Genomic DNA, 17,050 nt, shown 5'->3' with positions numbered 1-17,050 from the left:
TCTTGCTCTATTTTTATATATAGATAGATGTATTTTTTTTATCATTTATATATGTCCATATACTGCCATAACTACATCGCAGTTATCTCAGACTCAGACTGGATAGGTCTTAAGACAGGTATTTTTGAGTTAGTTCCTCTAAAATTGCAGTTTGAGTTCCCAAATTGCAAAAGGACAAGCTAACTTCAGTCTTTAATAAATTCACCACTATAAATGAAGCATGATAAAGAAAACATTAAAAACCAGGAAAGTTAAATATGGGTTATTCTTGAGAGTCCATCGTCTTAATTTAAGTTTAAATAATGACATAACTTCATGTTGTTTCACACAATCATATTTAGTAGAGTAGTGTAGAGGTTTAATTTATTCATAGTGCAAAACTTTAGCCTGAAATATCAAAATAATAACAATTTTTACAGAAATATTCAGGATTTACCAAAACATTTTGTCCTTTAAAGCAAAATGTTATAATAACAGTAATTGCAATTCAAGCAGTAACATAAAAGCTTAGTGGCATCCGGCAAAGTCTTAAAGACAAAAAGGTATAAATTACACCAGTATCTTTTGTCTCCTTTTTCCTATTTCAGGTTCTGGAGAAGCATCATATAACAGAAATGGATTCACCTGTGCATATGAAAATCACCTGAAGCACAGACTTTTAACATCAGTTTTTAAGTTGGCCAGGACAAAGAGTTATGAACCTAGTCCAGTTGCAAACTACACCATATCACTTATGGCATCCAGTACTCTGGGTCCTCAGCTTTCGTTTTCTGGTGATATTGTTTCTGAAAGGACAAATAACGTGAAAATCAATAACGTCAAGATGGAAGGGCAGCTGGAAGTGGCTTCTGTCTTTGCAAGAAGTATTTACACTCTATCAAGCTCATACAATGAAAAGAGACGGGTTTTAGAAGGAAAATCAAATCTGAAGTTGGATTCTTCTTACCTTCAGGCTACCAATCAGATATCTGGCAGATACACTGATGATTTATTTTCCATCACTTCAGTTTCTGATGTACAAAGCGGACTATTAAAGAACACCGCTTCACTGAAGTATGAAAACAGCCAGCTGAAAATGACATCTGAAACAAATGGGAGGTATCGACATATTGCAGGTGTCAATAAGCTTGAATTAATTTTGTCAAAGAAGATGGCAGCACTTCGATCTGAGTACCAAGCCACTTACAAGCAAACCCAGTGTTATGCCTTGTTTGCAGGTTCTCTCAATTCCCAGGATCTTGTTTTCAACACTGATATATCTATGACTGATCAAAGGAATCGAGCTGCACATAAGTCATCACTCAATGTAAATCAGTACGGTCTAGCTAGCAGCGCAACTACAAATGTGCAGTTTAGTCCACTGACAATGCAGAGTGAAATGAATGCCAAACTTGATACTGCTGGAGGCTCCATGTCACTATCCTCTTCTGGGCGCTATGGTAAAAACAATGCAAAATTCAATCTAGGTGGAAGAGTGAGCCTAATGGAAGTAACACTGGGAAGTGAATATCAGAGTACATTTCTGGGTATGGACAACAAACATGTTTTAAACTTCAGAGTTAATAGAGAAGGACTCAAGTTTTCCAATAATTTGCAAGGATCGTTCAAAGAGATTAAGTTGGAGTACACAAATGACTTGAATATTCCTGGCTTATCCTTAACATTTGCTTCAAAGTTAGACAACAGCTTCAGCTTTGACAAGTTCCACAAGCATGTTTTTGACCTACAACTGCAGCCTAGCTCACTTACAGCTAAACTGAGCAATAATGTTAAATACACTAAAACAGAAGTTTCCAACAAAGCAGAACTGCTTTTTGAGCCTCTGAAGCTGAACTTGGGTGGCAATGTCAGAGGAGCCTATGGAGCAGATGAAATAAGGCATACCTACACCATTACATATGCTGATCTAGCTGCAAACTTTAAAACAGATACAGTCGCAAATGTTCAAGGCACAGCAGTGAGTCACAGAGTTAATCTGAATGTGGCAGGACTTGCTTCCTCAATTACTGTGAACACAAACTGTGATTCCAAATCTCTCCGTTTCAGCAATGCTGTGCGTTCCACTATGGTCCCATTTGCTATCAGTGCTGACATACATACCAATGGTAATGGAAAGCTGATTGCTATGGGTGAACACACAGGAGACCTTTACAGCAAATTCTTGTTTAAAGCAGAGCCTCTTGCTTTCACTTTGTCCCATGATTACAGAGGATCTACCAGTCATAACTTGAAATCTAGAGGAAGATACACCACCCTGCTTGATAACAAAGTTCATATGCTTTTTACTCCATCAGAGCAGTCAAGTGCTTGGAAATTGAAAAGTCAGCTAAACAATAATGTATATTCACAAGATCTCAGTGCTTACAATGATGCAGAAAAGACTGGTGTGGAACTTAGTGGAAGAGCTTTAGCAGATCTCTCTGTAATGGATACATCAGTCATACTACCATTCACATCTGACAAAGTTAATCTAATTGATGTATTGGACCTCAGGGGCAGTGTGTCAGAGCCTCAAGAATTCAGCATCTCTGGCTCTGTGAAGTATGACAAAAACAAAGATATGCATGTTATTAACCTACCATTCTTGGAACATTTGCCAGTTTACTTTGAACAAATCAGAGGCACCGTTCTATCCACACTGCAGGCTATACAAAGTTACCTGAAGAACATTAACATAGAACAACATATGAGAAAATACAAGGCAACTTTGGATAAACTGCCACAGCACATTAATGATTACATCGACAAATTAGATATGAAAGGCAGAGTTAGCAGCATGAAAAATAATTTGATTGCTTTCACAAAGGACTACAGAATAACATCTGATGATCTCCAAATTATGCTGGAAAGATACATGGATAATCTTCAAGAAATACTGTCTAAGCTGCAGGTCTATCTGATACAAATTGAGCAATACATCAAAGATCATTATGAACAGTATGACTTTAAAGCACTTATTGCACAGCTTCTTGACCAAATAGTTGAAACAATGACAGCTCTAGATAACAAATACAAGATAAGAACGACTGTAGTTGACACTATTCAAAAATTACAAATTTTTTTTCAGCAGTATTATCCTAGCAAAATTGGAAGCAGCACTTTGGCTTGGATTAAAAATGTAGATGATGAGTACAGGGTTACAGCTAGGATACAGGAAACCCTAGAACAACTCAAGATTCAGATTCAGAATATCGATGTCAGACGCATTGCAGAAAATTTGAAACAGCAGATTAAAATGTTTGATGCAAAAGAAGTTTTAGAAAAATTGAAGCATTCATTACCAATTGAAAAAATTAATGAAGTTCTTGAACAAATCAAAGACTTTATTCTAAATTGGATGGAGGAGTATGAAGTGTCTGAGAAGATCAGCACTTTCCGAGGTCATATGCACAAACTGATTGTAAAATATGAAATTGATAAGCAAGTATATTTTTTAATGGACAGAATGATAGAACTGCTTAACCAATACAGAATAAAAGAAACTATCCAGAAACTGGCCATCTACCTGAAAAGTATTGATGTGAAGTCATGCTTTGATAAAGTTGTTGCTTTTACTGATGATGCTGTCAAGAAAGTGCAAACCTTTGATTACGGAATGATGATTAAGGAAGTCAACAAGTTCCTTGACATGGTTATTAAAAAGCTCAAGTCTTTTGACTATAACCAGTTTGTTGATGACACAAATAACAAAATCCGAGAAGTGACCCAGAAAATAAATGAGGAACTCAGAAATCTAGAACTTCCACAGAAAGCAGAAGCACTGAAACAGTATGTGAGAGATTTTAGAGCTGTGATTTCAAAATGTATGGAACAAATAAGGGACACCAAGCTTGCTGCAATAATTAATTGGTTCAAGGAGCTCATAAACTCAACAACATTTGCTAATCTGAAAGCCAAGGTAAATGAACATCTGGAAGACCTGCGAGAGAGGATTTCTGAAATGGATATTTCTCAAGAATTCCAGTGGTATCTTCAGAAGATAAGCCAGTTCTACAATTCTGTTGTCACATACATTTCTGACCAGTGGAACACAGCTTTTAAGAAAATCCTTGCTTTGGCTGAAGAGTATGATCTAAAAAATTGGGCTGAAAATTTAAACCAGTTTGTTGAAACAGGATTTCAAGTCCCTGAAATCAGTACTGTTATAGTCACTGTACCCGCCTTTGAGGTTAGTCTCCGAAGTCTTCGGGAAGCAACATTTCGAACACTAGACTTCATTGTTCCACTGACTGATCTGCATATCCCTTCCTACGAGATAAATATTAAGAGACTAAAAGACATGAAAATCCCAATGAAATTTACTACCCCAGAATTTACAGTTCTAAATACCTTTAAAGTTCCTTCCTATACAATTGACTTGAATGAGATTAAACTTCAGATTGTGAGAATGATAGACAAACTCATGTCTGCTGAATTTCAGTTCCCAGCAATTGATTTGTATTTTAAAGATCTGAAGATGAGAGATATGCCTTTTTCTGACATTTCTTTCCCAGAAATACAAATGCCTCAGTTTCAAATACCAGAATTATTGGTTCCAAAGCTAAATCTAAATGAGCTCCAGATTCCTAACATGAAGATACCAGAGTTCCAGCTTCCACATATCCCACATACCGTGACTGTCCCTACATTTGGCAAATTGTCTGGAGCTTTCAGAGTCACCTCTCCATTCTTTACACTGTCCACACAAGCTGAGGTTCATAATACTACAACATCTGCAAACAGTCCAGAATTTGTGACCTCCCTTTCAGCTCAAACAACATCCAAATTAGACTTCCTAGTTTTTAGTGTTATTGCAGATTCACGTCTCTTGGCCCCTGAGATGAAGCAGCTGAACCTTAAAAATTCCATGAAGGTCAACCACAGATTCCTTAAAGTTGATCACACCAATGAAGTGGTATTTTTAGGGACTTCGGTAGAAGGTGAAGCTGAAACTCGAGCAAACTTACATACAACGAAAAATTCAATAGAACTACAGAATAATTTAATGGTCAAGCTGCAAAGAAAAATTTGGATGCAGAGTGGAACGGCATATTCCCACAGACTGAATATTCCACAAGCTGATTTCTCCAGCCAGGCTGATCTGGTCAATAATATGACAACAGAGGTAGAAGCAGGACATGTATCATTTACCACCACTGGTAAAGGAAACTGGAAATGGGCTTCTCCTAATTTCTCCGATGAAGGCACTCATGATTCACATGCCACTTTCAGGGTGGAGGGCCCAATTATTACATTTTCTGCCAACAACAGAATAAATGATAAGTACCTGAAAGTCAACCAAGCTATGAGATATGAATGTGGTTTCCTAAATTATGCAACACTTCAGATTCAGTCTGAAATTGAGTCACAGCGTGTGGGACGTAGTGTTCTGAATGTAAAAGGCACAGGACAGCTTGGAGGAATGAAAGTAGAATTAACAGGCTCTCACAATGCTCGGCTCAATGGACGGATTACTGGAACTGTAAATAATGAGGTTTCCTTCTTGGCACAACCTTTTGAAGTTCATCTATTAACAAACAATGATGGAAACGTGAAAATCAGTTTCCCAATGAGACTGACTGGCAAAATTGACTTCCTGAATAACTATGGTTTTGCACTCAGTTCCTCTGTTCAGCAGGTCAGCTGGCAAGCTACTGGCAGGTTCAATCAGTACAGATATTCCCATAATATGTCTGCTCGCAACAATGATGACAGAATTGAAGCTCATGTTGAAATGAATGGAGATGCCAACCTGGACTTCCTAAATATTCCTCTAACAACTCCTCAACTTCAGATTCCCTACACTGGAATCAAAACTCCTCAGCTAAAAGATTATTCACTGTGGGAACAGGTAGGCCTGAAGGATTTACTGAAGACAACACGACAATCCTTTGATTTAAATTTGAATGCTCAGTATGAGAAAAACAAAGACATGCATGTAATTCCACTTCCTTTAGCAACAGTGCATGAAGCACTTAATAAATACATAATTTTCTTCAACAAGTATTTTGAGAGAGGAAGAAACACTGCTTTAGATTTTCTCACAAAGTCATATAATGAAGCGAAAACAAAATTTGACAAATACAAAATACAAACATCACTGAACAAACTACCACGGACCTTCAGGATTCCAGGATATACCATTCCAATTGTGAATATTGAGGTTTCTCCTTTTACTGCTGAGATGCCAGCCTTTGGGTACATGCTCCCAAAAGAAATAAGCACAACAGGATTCACAGTCCCATTTATTGGCTTTTCAGTACCATCTTACACACTAGTCTTACCTTCTCTGGAGCTTCCAGTCCTTCATGTCCCACAGGATCTACGCACTCTAAAGCTTCCTAGATTCAGAATCAACAGCCCGTCAAACCACATCCTAATTCCTGCCATGGGAAACATTACTTATGACTTCTCATTTAAATCCAGTGTGATCACTTTAACTGCAAATGCCGGGCTGTTCAATCAGTCAGATATTGCTGGGCAACTCAGTGTCTTATCCTCTTCTGTCATTGATGCACTGCAATTTAAGCTGGATGGTTCAACAAGTTTGACAAGAAAAAGGGGGTTGAAGCTGGCCACAGCATTGTCCCTGAGTAATAACAAATTTCTAGGAGGAAATCATGACAGCACTATTAGTCTCACAAAGAGGAACATGGAAGCTTCAGTGGCAACAAATGCAGAAATCAACACACCAGTTTTAAAAATGAATTTCACCCAAGAACTTTCTGGAAATACTAAGTCTAAACCCACTCTTTCCTCAGGGCTAAAATTAATGTATGATTTTAATACTCCTAAATATGGCACCAGTGCTAAGGGAGGAATTGCTCACAAACTTGCTTTAGAGAGCCTTACATCTTACATATCAGTAGAAACTTCTACAAATGGGGATATTGATGGAGTATTTTACACTGGAAATGCATTTTCTGGAAGTCTAGACCATGAGGCAAACACCTATCTGAATGCTAATGGAGCTCGGTTATCTCTCAAGCTTGAGGCCCACTCCAAAGCAGATGGACTCTGGAACAGTGAATTGAAAGAAATACTTGCAGCTGAAGCATCTACCCGTCATGTTTATGCAGTCTGGGAGCACAATGGGAAGAACCATGCACAATATATATCTCTTTTCACAACAACGGGGGCTCAAAGATGCAAAGCAACCTTAGAGCTGGCTCCTTGGCGTATATCGGCAGATCTTCAGATTCAAGCCACTCAGCCAAATTCCTTCCTGGACACAGCCTCAGTTAATCAAGTTATCATAGTGAAAATCAGTACTGCAAACCAGAAAGTTGGCTGGAAGGGTGAAGGCCAAATTCAGTCATTATCTCTCAGTCATGATATGCAGTTATCAAATGAAAAATCAAAGGCAAAGTTTGATATTTCTGGATCTTTGGAAGGATACGTGGACTTCCTCAAAAACATACGGTGTCCCATTGCTGAGAAGAGCTTATGGGATATCTTGAAGTTGGATGTCACTACCAGTACTGACAGAAAACAGTACTTAAATGGTTCAGCATCCCTCGTGTACACAAAGAGTGATGATGGTTACTTTTTCCCCATACCTGTGAATAAGCTGACCGATGGCTTCACTTTCAGTATTCCTGAGTTACACCTAAAGGCTCCAAGCCCTGTTCTCAGCACTCCAGAGTTCACAGTTCCTTTCACGACTCTCCAGGTCCCAGCATACACCATTGACTTGCGCAACATAAAAATTCCACAGACATTAAACACAATGCCATTTGATGTCAATTTACCCACACTGCCAAAACTAAGATTCCCCAAAGTGGATGTAGGAGCCGATTATATTACATTAGAAGAATATAAAATACCATATTTTGAGGTGACAGTACCTGAATACCAAATAACTGTGTCTCAATTCACTCTTCCAAAGAGTATTTCTCTTGGCAGTTTCCATGTAGATCTAGATGAAGTAGCTAATAAGATTGCAGATTTTGATCTGCCTACAATTACAATTCCTGAACAGAAAATTGAGATCCCCCCTCTCAAAATATCCTTGCCTGCTGGAATTTACATCCCATCATTTGGTGCCTTGACTGGATCTTTCAAAGTTGCTTCCCCTTTGTACAATGTCACCTGGAGAACAGACTTAACAAACAAAAAGGACTCTTTCGAACAGTCCATTGACTCTACCTGCAGCTCAACATTGCAGTTCCTGGAATATGACTTGAATGGTAAGACATTAAAATTCTGTATGCCACAATTTTGGGGAAAATATTGTATACTGGGTTTTTTTCAGATTTTTTTTTTTTTTCAAGACTTTGTGTATGAAGGTGTTGCTGTCTATTTAGCATTGACATTAGATTATACTTTGTCATCAGCAGCATTTTTTTCATAAATTATTATCAGAGTCTCAGGTAGTCACCCTGAAGGCTAATGACTAGATATACGTATAACTAATGTGACTAGATATATGTATAACTAATGTCATACTGTGAAAAAAATTGAAAAGTTCTCTTTTCTGTATAGCAGTTTCTTACTTTAAATTGTGAACCTAACATTCCCCCCTTACAATAATACATGTAAAGGAGAGAAGGCAGGCTGACTTTTTATCTGATTCAGTTCAGAGAAAGAAATACCTATCTTTTTCCTTAGGAACTCAGTGTATTTGATTTAAAAAATTATTTCAGCTCAGAAAACTCCAGAGTCCCATATAGCATCGAGTTCTAGGCTTTATAACAATACTAAAAAAATACATCAGAATAAAATTTTAAACTCTCAGGAAATTAGAATCCTCATTTATGATCTGCATAAATGCAAAATGTTATATCCAGGTTGTTCTAAATATAGAGAAAAATTTAGTTTTAAAATACTCCAGTTGAACAAATATTTTAATTTCTTTCCATTTGGGGCATTATGGGCATTCAGTTTCTCGATGCATAATTTTACATACTACTGAAACACCCCACAACTGGCCATCTAACATACAACTGGATATGTATTTTGTATTATTTGCTGGTAACTTCTGGAAATACACACATGTGAAATCTTTCTCACAGTTGTTTCAAACTACAAATATGAAGAAGGCATGTTTGTTATGAAGACAACTGGCAGCTTTTCACATCGTGACATGAGTGCGAACTACAAGGAAGATCTTACTGTTCTGGGAATTAGGTAAAGATTTGCTCTAATTATATAATTTATAATAGACAAAATTGCCAATGATGTATTGTTGCTTTGATCTTTAATGCTCCTGAGTGCTTTGCTGTAATTAATAATAACGTATGTAGCTACTCTGTCATAATTATTGGCTGTGCCTTTTTCCCTCTCGAGATAGCTGGAAAGCTGTTCCCTCTCAGCATTTCTAGAATAGCTTTTCTCAGCAGCCCCATTTCAGAAAACTGCTGAGATATAAACACAGTATTTTATAACCAGAGCAGTTCTAGATCCAACCATCAACATAGTTTGTTGGGTTTTTTCACTGGATCCCTCTGTCACCACAAGCCATCAAAGAGTAATTTCTATTTACAAGTACCGGTACTAGGGATTACAGAGCTGACCTTCTAACTGCCTGTTTTGATCTGCAAGTGTTGTGCTGATATATCCAAAGGACAGAGTCTGTGAAGGCAAGTACAAATGCAGATAAAAAATACTGCCTATACTTGTGTTGATGGAAAAAATTGCAGTCAGCGTGTAGAAGTCTGTAGAAAGCTGACAGGGGTACAGCTACAGGTTTTGTTTTGCTGCCCTAAGTTAATGAGAATTCTCAACAGAGCTCAATATAGTTTTATCTAAAACAGGACAAGTGGAGTGACCTGAAGTTTTGAATGTGTTAGGCTAAATCCTAAGAAATGTGGATAGTAAAACCCTACATTTTCTTTAAATGACAAAAGCATTGTTTACATACATATATATATATACACACAAAATAACAGGTGGTATTGTATTTAGACACACTGCATTGGGTTTGTGCTTTGTGCATTCCTTCATAGCTGTGTATTCACTGTTGTTGTAGAGTCATGGACAACACTGCATCACTAGACATCATCAGCCCAACTTTTACAGACATTCATATGCGTTATCAAGAGACTGATAGGAGCTTATCTGGCTCAGTATCTTCACCCTCTGCTGGGACCTTGGGCTATGTCATTGAAATGGACACTGATATTTTCACAGCAAAAGTTTACTACCGAACTCGGGTAAGCTTGGTATAAGCAATAAAAAGCAAAAAGGTTGGGTGGGGTCAGAGGAAAGGTTCCCTTTTAAAGTTTGTGTATGTTTATGTTAAGACATAAGTTAACCACCCTTTGTCCAAGGAAAAATTATATTATCAGTCATTAAAGTTTTTGTTTCTTACACTGGCTTTTCCAATACTAGAAGTAGCATCTGTGTGAAGAGGCTGTTTCAGCTCCTCCACACAGTTAATTTTGCCCTCTCCTATGATCAAGAAGACAGCACCCACTGAAAGTGAAGAAATACAAAGCCAGTTTTAGATAAGCCACCCATCAGGTTTAATGTATACCCATCAGGCTACTTATAATTACTACAAAAGTGGCCATTATAGGAATCAGGACAGTGGAAGAAGTCAGACCATCTGTAGAGTGTCTTTTTTAATCCATTAATATATCAGAATACATTATGAGAATTAAAAACCTTACTAGATTTCCTAACAAATCACGCTGCTATTATTGGCATGCTACAAGAATTTCAAACTTAAAATCTTACCTTCCAAAATTATATACTAATTTAGAAATCACAAGTAACTCATAATTCACTATTAACTACTGAAAACTGGAAAACTTGTTTATGTAAATAGATTCTCATTTGAGGATCTTGGATTACTCTGAGTAACTCTCTAAATTGTCTCATCGATTTAAATGATTACAAAATGAAATCCTCTAATATTTTCATATGAAGAAAATGGTTTTTGAAATAATTTGAAATCATTTCAAGAATGAGTAGAAGGCTCATTTTCCCAAGTAATTCACATGCTTTATGAGACATGATAGGCATTTAATACAAAGGAAGGAAAAATCTTATTTGCAGTCAAATTTTAAAAAACACCAGACTAAGTTATGTTCTGGTCCTGCTGTTTGAAGAGGCACAAAGTAGCTTGATACAATATAGTTTCTTCCAAAATAACATTTTAAGATGACAGAAAACAAAGAGTAGACAAAAAATTGTACTGTATTTGTCCTACTATATCATAAAAGTAAAGATGCAAAATGAGAATGTTGAAATACACTCATAAATAATACTGGATTTGTTTTATATACAAGCTACATTTTTCTTATCCTGTTCTATATTTTCAGTCTGCTCCTCAGAAGGACATTGACATATTAAAAAGTGAGATATCCTTCAAGAAACCTGACCTAATTCAAATGAAATTCAACTGGAAAGAAGATGCTGCCAAAGACCTGCTGTTGGGTATGCAAGAAAAAGTACCTAAAATGACAAATTCAGTCTATAGGTATGTTAATCGGTATCATAAGGAGCATATGGGACTGGAAATCAGTGCTGCCACCTTAAAGGTGAAGAACATCATGCAGAATAATGCTGACAAAGCATACACATTGGCTGTTAAACAGATAGATCAAATAGATGCTCAGCTTCGCACAGCTGCCAATGAGGCCTCTGGCAAATATCAGGAGATGAAGGTCAAAGCTAAACAGCTGTATCAAAAAGCAGCAGATCAAGCTGAACAGTTTGACTATCAAAGAATAAAAGCAAAGCTTTTGGATGCTACAATTGACATAATAGAAGAGTATCACAAGAGAATAAAACACTTAATTGACTCAGCCATTGAATTCCTGAAGACCACAAAATTCCAGGTCCCTGGGGTCTCCGAAAAGTATACCGGTGAAGAAATATACCTTATGACCACAGAGAAGGTAGCAAAAAATGCTGATTTATGCCTTTCAAAACTTCAGGAGTACTTTGATGCATTGATTGCAGCTATCAATGAGATGGAAGTCAGAGTTCCTGCTTCTGAAACAATTCTTAGAGGTCGTAATGTACTTGATGAAATAAAAGAAATGCTGAAACATTTGCAGGAAAAAATCAGGCAGACATTTGCCACTCTGCAGGAAGCTGACTTTGCAGAAAGGCTTAAGCAACTGAAACAAGTAGTGCAACAAGTTTTTCAGAAGGTGGAAGAAATGATTAGAAGCTTGCAATCCAAAAATTTTGAAGACATCAAAGTCCAAATGCAACAGCTGTACAAAGATGCAATGGCTTCAGACCATGCACAGAAACTGAGATCCTTGGCAGAAGATGTTAAAAAATACATTTCTCAGCTTAAAGATTTTAGCCAGAAGACATTCCAGGACCTTTCAGAAAAGCTGCGCCAGCTGCTCCTCTATGTAAAGGCATTGCGGGAGGAATATTTTGATCCAACTACACTTGGATGGTCAGTGAAATACTATGAGGTGGAAGACAAGATACTAGGATGGCTGAAGAATCTAATAGATACACTAGTGAGTTGGCACAACAAGTATGTTGGAGATCTTGCTGACTCAGTTACACGCCTCACAGACCAAGTAAGAGAATTGGTGGAAATCTACAGCCAGGAATGTTATGACCTTATAACTGATGTTGAAGGAAAAGGAAAACAGAAGGTCATGGAGCTCTCATCTGCTGCTCAGGAAAAAATCCAATATTGGTCTGCAGCTGCTAAGAGGAAAATCAATGAACATAACAAGCAAGTCAAAGAAAAACTCCAGGAGATCTATGGGCAGCTTAGTCATTCCCAAGAAAAGCTAATCAGTGAGGCCAAAAGGTTAATTGATCTAACTATAGAAAATTACTCTGCATTCCTACAATATATCTCAGAGCTTCTTCGTTGGTTTGAGCAAGTAACAGCTGAGAGCATAAAGCCGTACATCGCTGTTCGTCAAGGAGAGCTTAGAATAGATGTGCCCAAGCCATTTGACTGGCAGTCCATTTACCAAATGCCCCAAAAAAGCAGAGAGGCACTCAGAAAAAAAGTGGAACTAACACGCACACTGATTCAGCAAGGCATTGAGCAAGGCTCCAGGAAATGGGAAGAAATGCAAAGGTTCATTGATGAACAACTTGCCACCGAACAACTGAGTCTTCAGCAGATTATGGAAAATATACAGCAGCGCATGAAGACCTGAATGGACATGCAGAAGAGGAGAAGTAATAAGTTTGTATCACAATGTATTTAAAAATAACAGCAATCAGCATACTGGAGCTTCAGGTAGATACTGTTTGAATCCGAATTTGTAAGTGAAAACTGAATAATCTACACTAGGTTATTTTAATAAGCTTAATAAGACAATAAATGAGTTCTTTAGTACATTTTTGTGTCATTCATTACAGCTACTTTTACTTGGACCATAGGGCTTAATCCAACAATTGTCAAGGTCAATGGGAAGTCTTTGCTTTGATTTCACTGTATGTTGGATCAAGCCAATAAAGTGCAATACATATTGTAAATAGTCACAAAAGCTAAGGAATACATAGAATAAACAGGGTTTAAGATAAAGGTCACATTCATAAGCCAGTTGAAGAACGACTTGGAAACACATCTATTTCCCAGCATAGAAACACCTTCGTAGATAAGTTTGGGAGAAAAAGAAAAAAAAAGAACGTGTACAAAAATATGAAGAAAAAAACTAATTAATTCTGGAAATAACATCAAAAAGTGAAAAAGAACATAAAAATACAAACATATATAGAAATCTGATTCCTGGAAAACTGTAGATAATAATACCAATATTTTGTTAAGAAAAATAAATCTATGCTTGTATCAGTTTTCAGAAAACTATGCCAAGAATTTTAGATGTGTTTTCTTTCTTCTGGCTAATTTACAATTCAGAAATACAGGGTTTTCTTACCTGTTTCCCCATGATATTTCTGTTTTCACATCAAATTGTCTAACTTTTACTTATCACGAGTTTAGTTAACTGTCAAAGTTTCACTGACGTCACTGTATATGATAGGAGTCAAAAAGCTTTCCCTGCAGTCTCCTAGGCTGAAGCCTAGACCTCATTTAAATGAATTTGCAATTTAAATAATGTTGAAGAATTCACTCACAAAATAGGACTACTTTGAGTGGAAAATGTGTGGACCTGTTATGGTTTATTTTCAGCTGTTGGAATACTATATAGATAGTCCTAGAGAAAGGCATGCTCAGGCTGAAAAAATGTTGCCTTTTTGACAATAAACTCTTTAACAAACAACACTAGAAATTTTGTGTACATGTCTGTTTTGATACAATCAGTTCACTCTGTAATATGGCTGTTGCTTGTTCATTAATGGGAAAACAGAGAGTCTGGTTTCATCCCATGGTATGACTGGTTACATACATGAAGCAATGGAGCACCAGTTTACAAATTCCCAAATAAGTTTTGTGGCAGCAGATACATACTACAGCACAGAGCAGCACCACATAAAAATGCTAGCTCAGGTCCTGGAAACGGGAGAGTCCAGGGCCCGTGTTGAATTTATGCAGCAATAACGCTCCCATCTCCACAGCTGGTCTACACCAATCTAGCCAGATCTCGGAGCAAGTTGGGCTATGCAACTTTGATGTCGCTGTTGCCAGATAATATTATTACCCAAGTAAGTCTGCTAGTAATGATTTTTATCAGATGAGCTACATTAATCCCAAAATTAGAATCCGACAAGCACAGTAGTATGCACACATCTATCTAGCTGTCAGCAGAGTAGGCATCTCTTAGAAAGTAAGGTAAATCCTTTTTCTCTTTAGAGGTTTTCAGCCATCACAAATATAGCAATAATTCTCAGATAAAGGGATGGAGTAATCCCCTGTGAACTGTAAAATAAGGAGTTTTCATTCTGAATAGAACTAATCTGCATATGTCACCCTGCCCAGGGGAACCAGAGGTATAAAAATCCCCGTTTACGTGTCCTACTGAGTATCCCAGTAAATAAAGATGTTGGCTGCAGAGCCCTTTCACCTTCATTCACAAGGAAACTGAAGCCTGTAGGTCATCTGATCTTTATTTGATGTCAGATTGCACAACTTGTTTCCCTGAATTTCACAAATGTTTAAGCACAACCAGATTTCTCAGACACTGTCTGATTCTTGCTTGCCTTCATCATGACAAATAGCCCTGTGAAACAAAGGACAATAGAAGAAATTATAGAAGTTATGGGAGAAGAGAGATTTAAAGTTTTGTTTTCTTTTGTTTTCCCCCTCGTGGCTATTTATTTCTGCCCATCACCCATAGCTCTTGGGAGGGTTATAAATTCTAAAAAAGGATTTACTTATAAGGAATGGGTTAACTGAATAATAAATATGCCAAATAGCATAAATACTGGCTGTCTTTGGCAAGAGTGAAGCTTCCCAAGAGCAAACACAATAGTTTGCACACTAAACTGTGGTTAGAGGCTAGAGGAGATTTCCAAGTCTCATAGCAGCATTGCCGCCAATTGGATTAAAGCTCTCAATCCTGTAATCGATGTGACAGCCATCTTGCAGTCATCCCACAGTTGGTTTTGGGAGGGCCTGGAAACAGAATACTGCGCTCAAAAATGAGATCTTGCTGGAACTTAGCTGTTGTTAAATCCCCACAGCATAGAGGTCATCTCAAGCACCCCTTTGAAACTCTGGCAGTGTTTTGACACAGGAAGGGGTTGTGTTTGTTTCATGTGTGCACAGGTACGTCCCACAAGCACGTACAACCAGGTGTAGCTTCGATTTCCATGACTTTTCCTATTGTTTGTTTATTGGGTTCATTTTTCTTTCAAGTTCTAGCAAATTTTAGCCTTATTTTCCATATAATATGTTACAGAAATGTAGACAAACCCACAATTATTCAAATTATGCTGCAATTCATTCCACTTACGAAATGTTTACAATATAATAATTTGAAATATTATTGGTTCTATTTTGGCCTCTTTTTCAGTCTAGTTTATATAACAAGAAATATTATATTTCATTAAATTGAATTGTGTGGGAGATAACAGGGAATCAGCAACTTTCTGGGGCTCAGTGACACTGTTTCTTTTCTTCTTTTTTTTTTCCCCTATAGTCTTCATCATCTGAATTCTCATAAATGCCAGAGGGGCTTTTCTTTATAATTTACAGCAAGTATCAGACATAGAGCAGAACTGGTTGTAAAAGTTTAATTAAGTGAAACATTTTAACAAGAAATTCAGAGAACAATATGCCCTGCTCTAACTAAGTGATTGTAGAAATAACATTGACAAGAAATGTGTGTGTGTTCCTAAACGAAAAACTTTTGGACATGTAGGACAGCAAAAACGTTCCAGAATTTTAGATTATGCAACTAACTAGAGCTGATCTTTTATTAAGTGATTTAAAAATACAAGTATAATTTGCTGCATTTACAGAGATTCTACCCATGCATCCACATCCACACACCCCATACAGTGCATCATCCACCTCTGGCTCTAAATTATGCTATTGATACTTTTAGAGCAGCTGTCATTATGGCCTACTGATGCCTTACAAAGTTTATATTGAAACTTTTAGTTGTTCAGTAAGTGACACCAAATTTTGTACTACTCTTCTGCTGGCAGATTTATTGGTCAGGTGGGAAACCAGAAATTATTAAAGGCCGTACGGACATACAGAATTGCTTGTATTCCATTTCTACACAGCCAAATCCTGGCCCAAATGAAATCGATGGCAAAATGTCTGTTGGCCTCAGCAGGAGTAGACTTTGGCCAGTTAGGTGTATAACTTGAGAAGCACTTTGGGATCCTGTAGGACAAAGGCTATATTATTATCTATTAAATTCTACACAAAAATATCTTTGAAAAACCATGCAGACGGGAAAATTAATCACTAACAAATTCAAGACAGGCCAGACTGAAGGTTGCCTGTGCAACACTAACCAGAGCCTCTTTGTATTTTTTTACCCAGTTTCACCTAGTATCACAGAGAAAGTCTGCCAGGGCCAAGAATCCTGGGTTCCGGTCCCATGCCTTAAACACGGAAATATCCATATGCCTCTCATCACCCTTTCCTTCATTTCGTTACCCGTCGAAAGCATTAAGGGAAACTGGGACCTTGTAGAACAAAAGCATGTAAGACCTGACTGGGCAGTCTTGAGCAACCCAGTTGGAGCTGAAGGTTGCCCCTGCTCTGAGCCGGAGG

General features: G+C 37.4%; 1 protein-coding gene across 1 annotated transcript in view; it reads left to right on the top strand.

Moving 5' to 3' along the window:
• Nucleotides 1-14,150, top strand: part of APOB (apolipoprotein B) — a 37,824-nt gene extending 23,674 nt beyond the window's left edge. The window contains exons 26-29 of the mRNA XM_049818722.1: nt 588-8,168; nt 8,994-9,108; nt 9,950-10,133; nt 11,247-14,150. Coding sequence (XP_049674679.1) covers nt 588-8,168; nt 8,994-9,108; nt 9,950-10,133; nt 11,247-13,073 — 9,707 coding nt within the window. The 3' untranslated portion in view covers nt 13,074-14,150. The remainder of the gene's footprint in view (nt 1-587; nt 8,169-8,993; nt 9,109-9,949; nt 10,134-11,246) is intronic.
• The last annotated feature ends 2,900 nt before the right edge of the window (nt 14,151-17,050 follow it).

Source organism: Accipiter gentilis, chromosome 16 (genome assembly GCF_929443795.1).
Source record: "Accipiter gentilis chromosome 16, bAccGen1.1, whole genome shotgun sequence".
NCBI classification, from domain to species: Eukaryota; Metazoa; Chordata; class Aves; order Accipitriformes; family Accipitridae; genus Astur; species Astur gentilis.
This window is presented reverse-complemented; position numbering and strand designations above follow the sequence as displayed.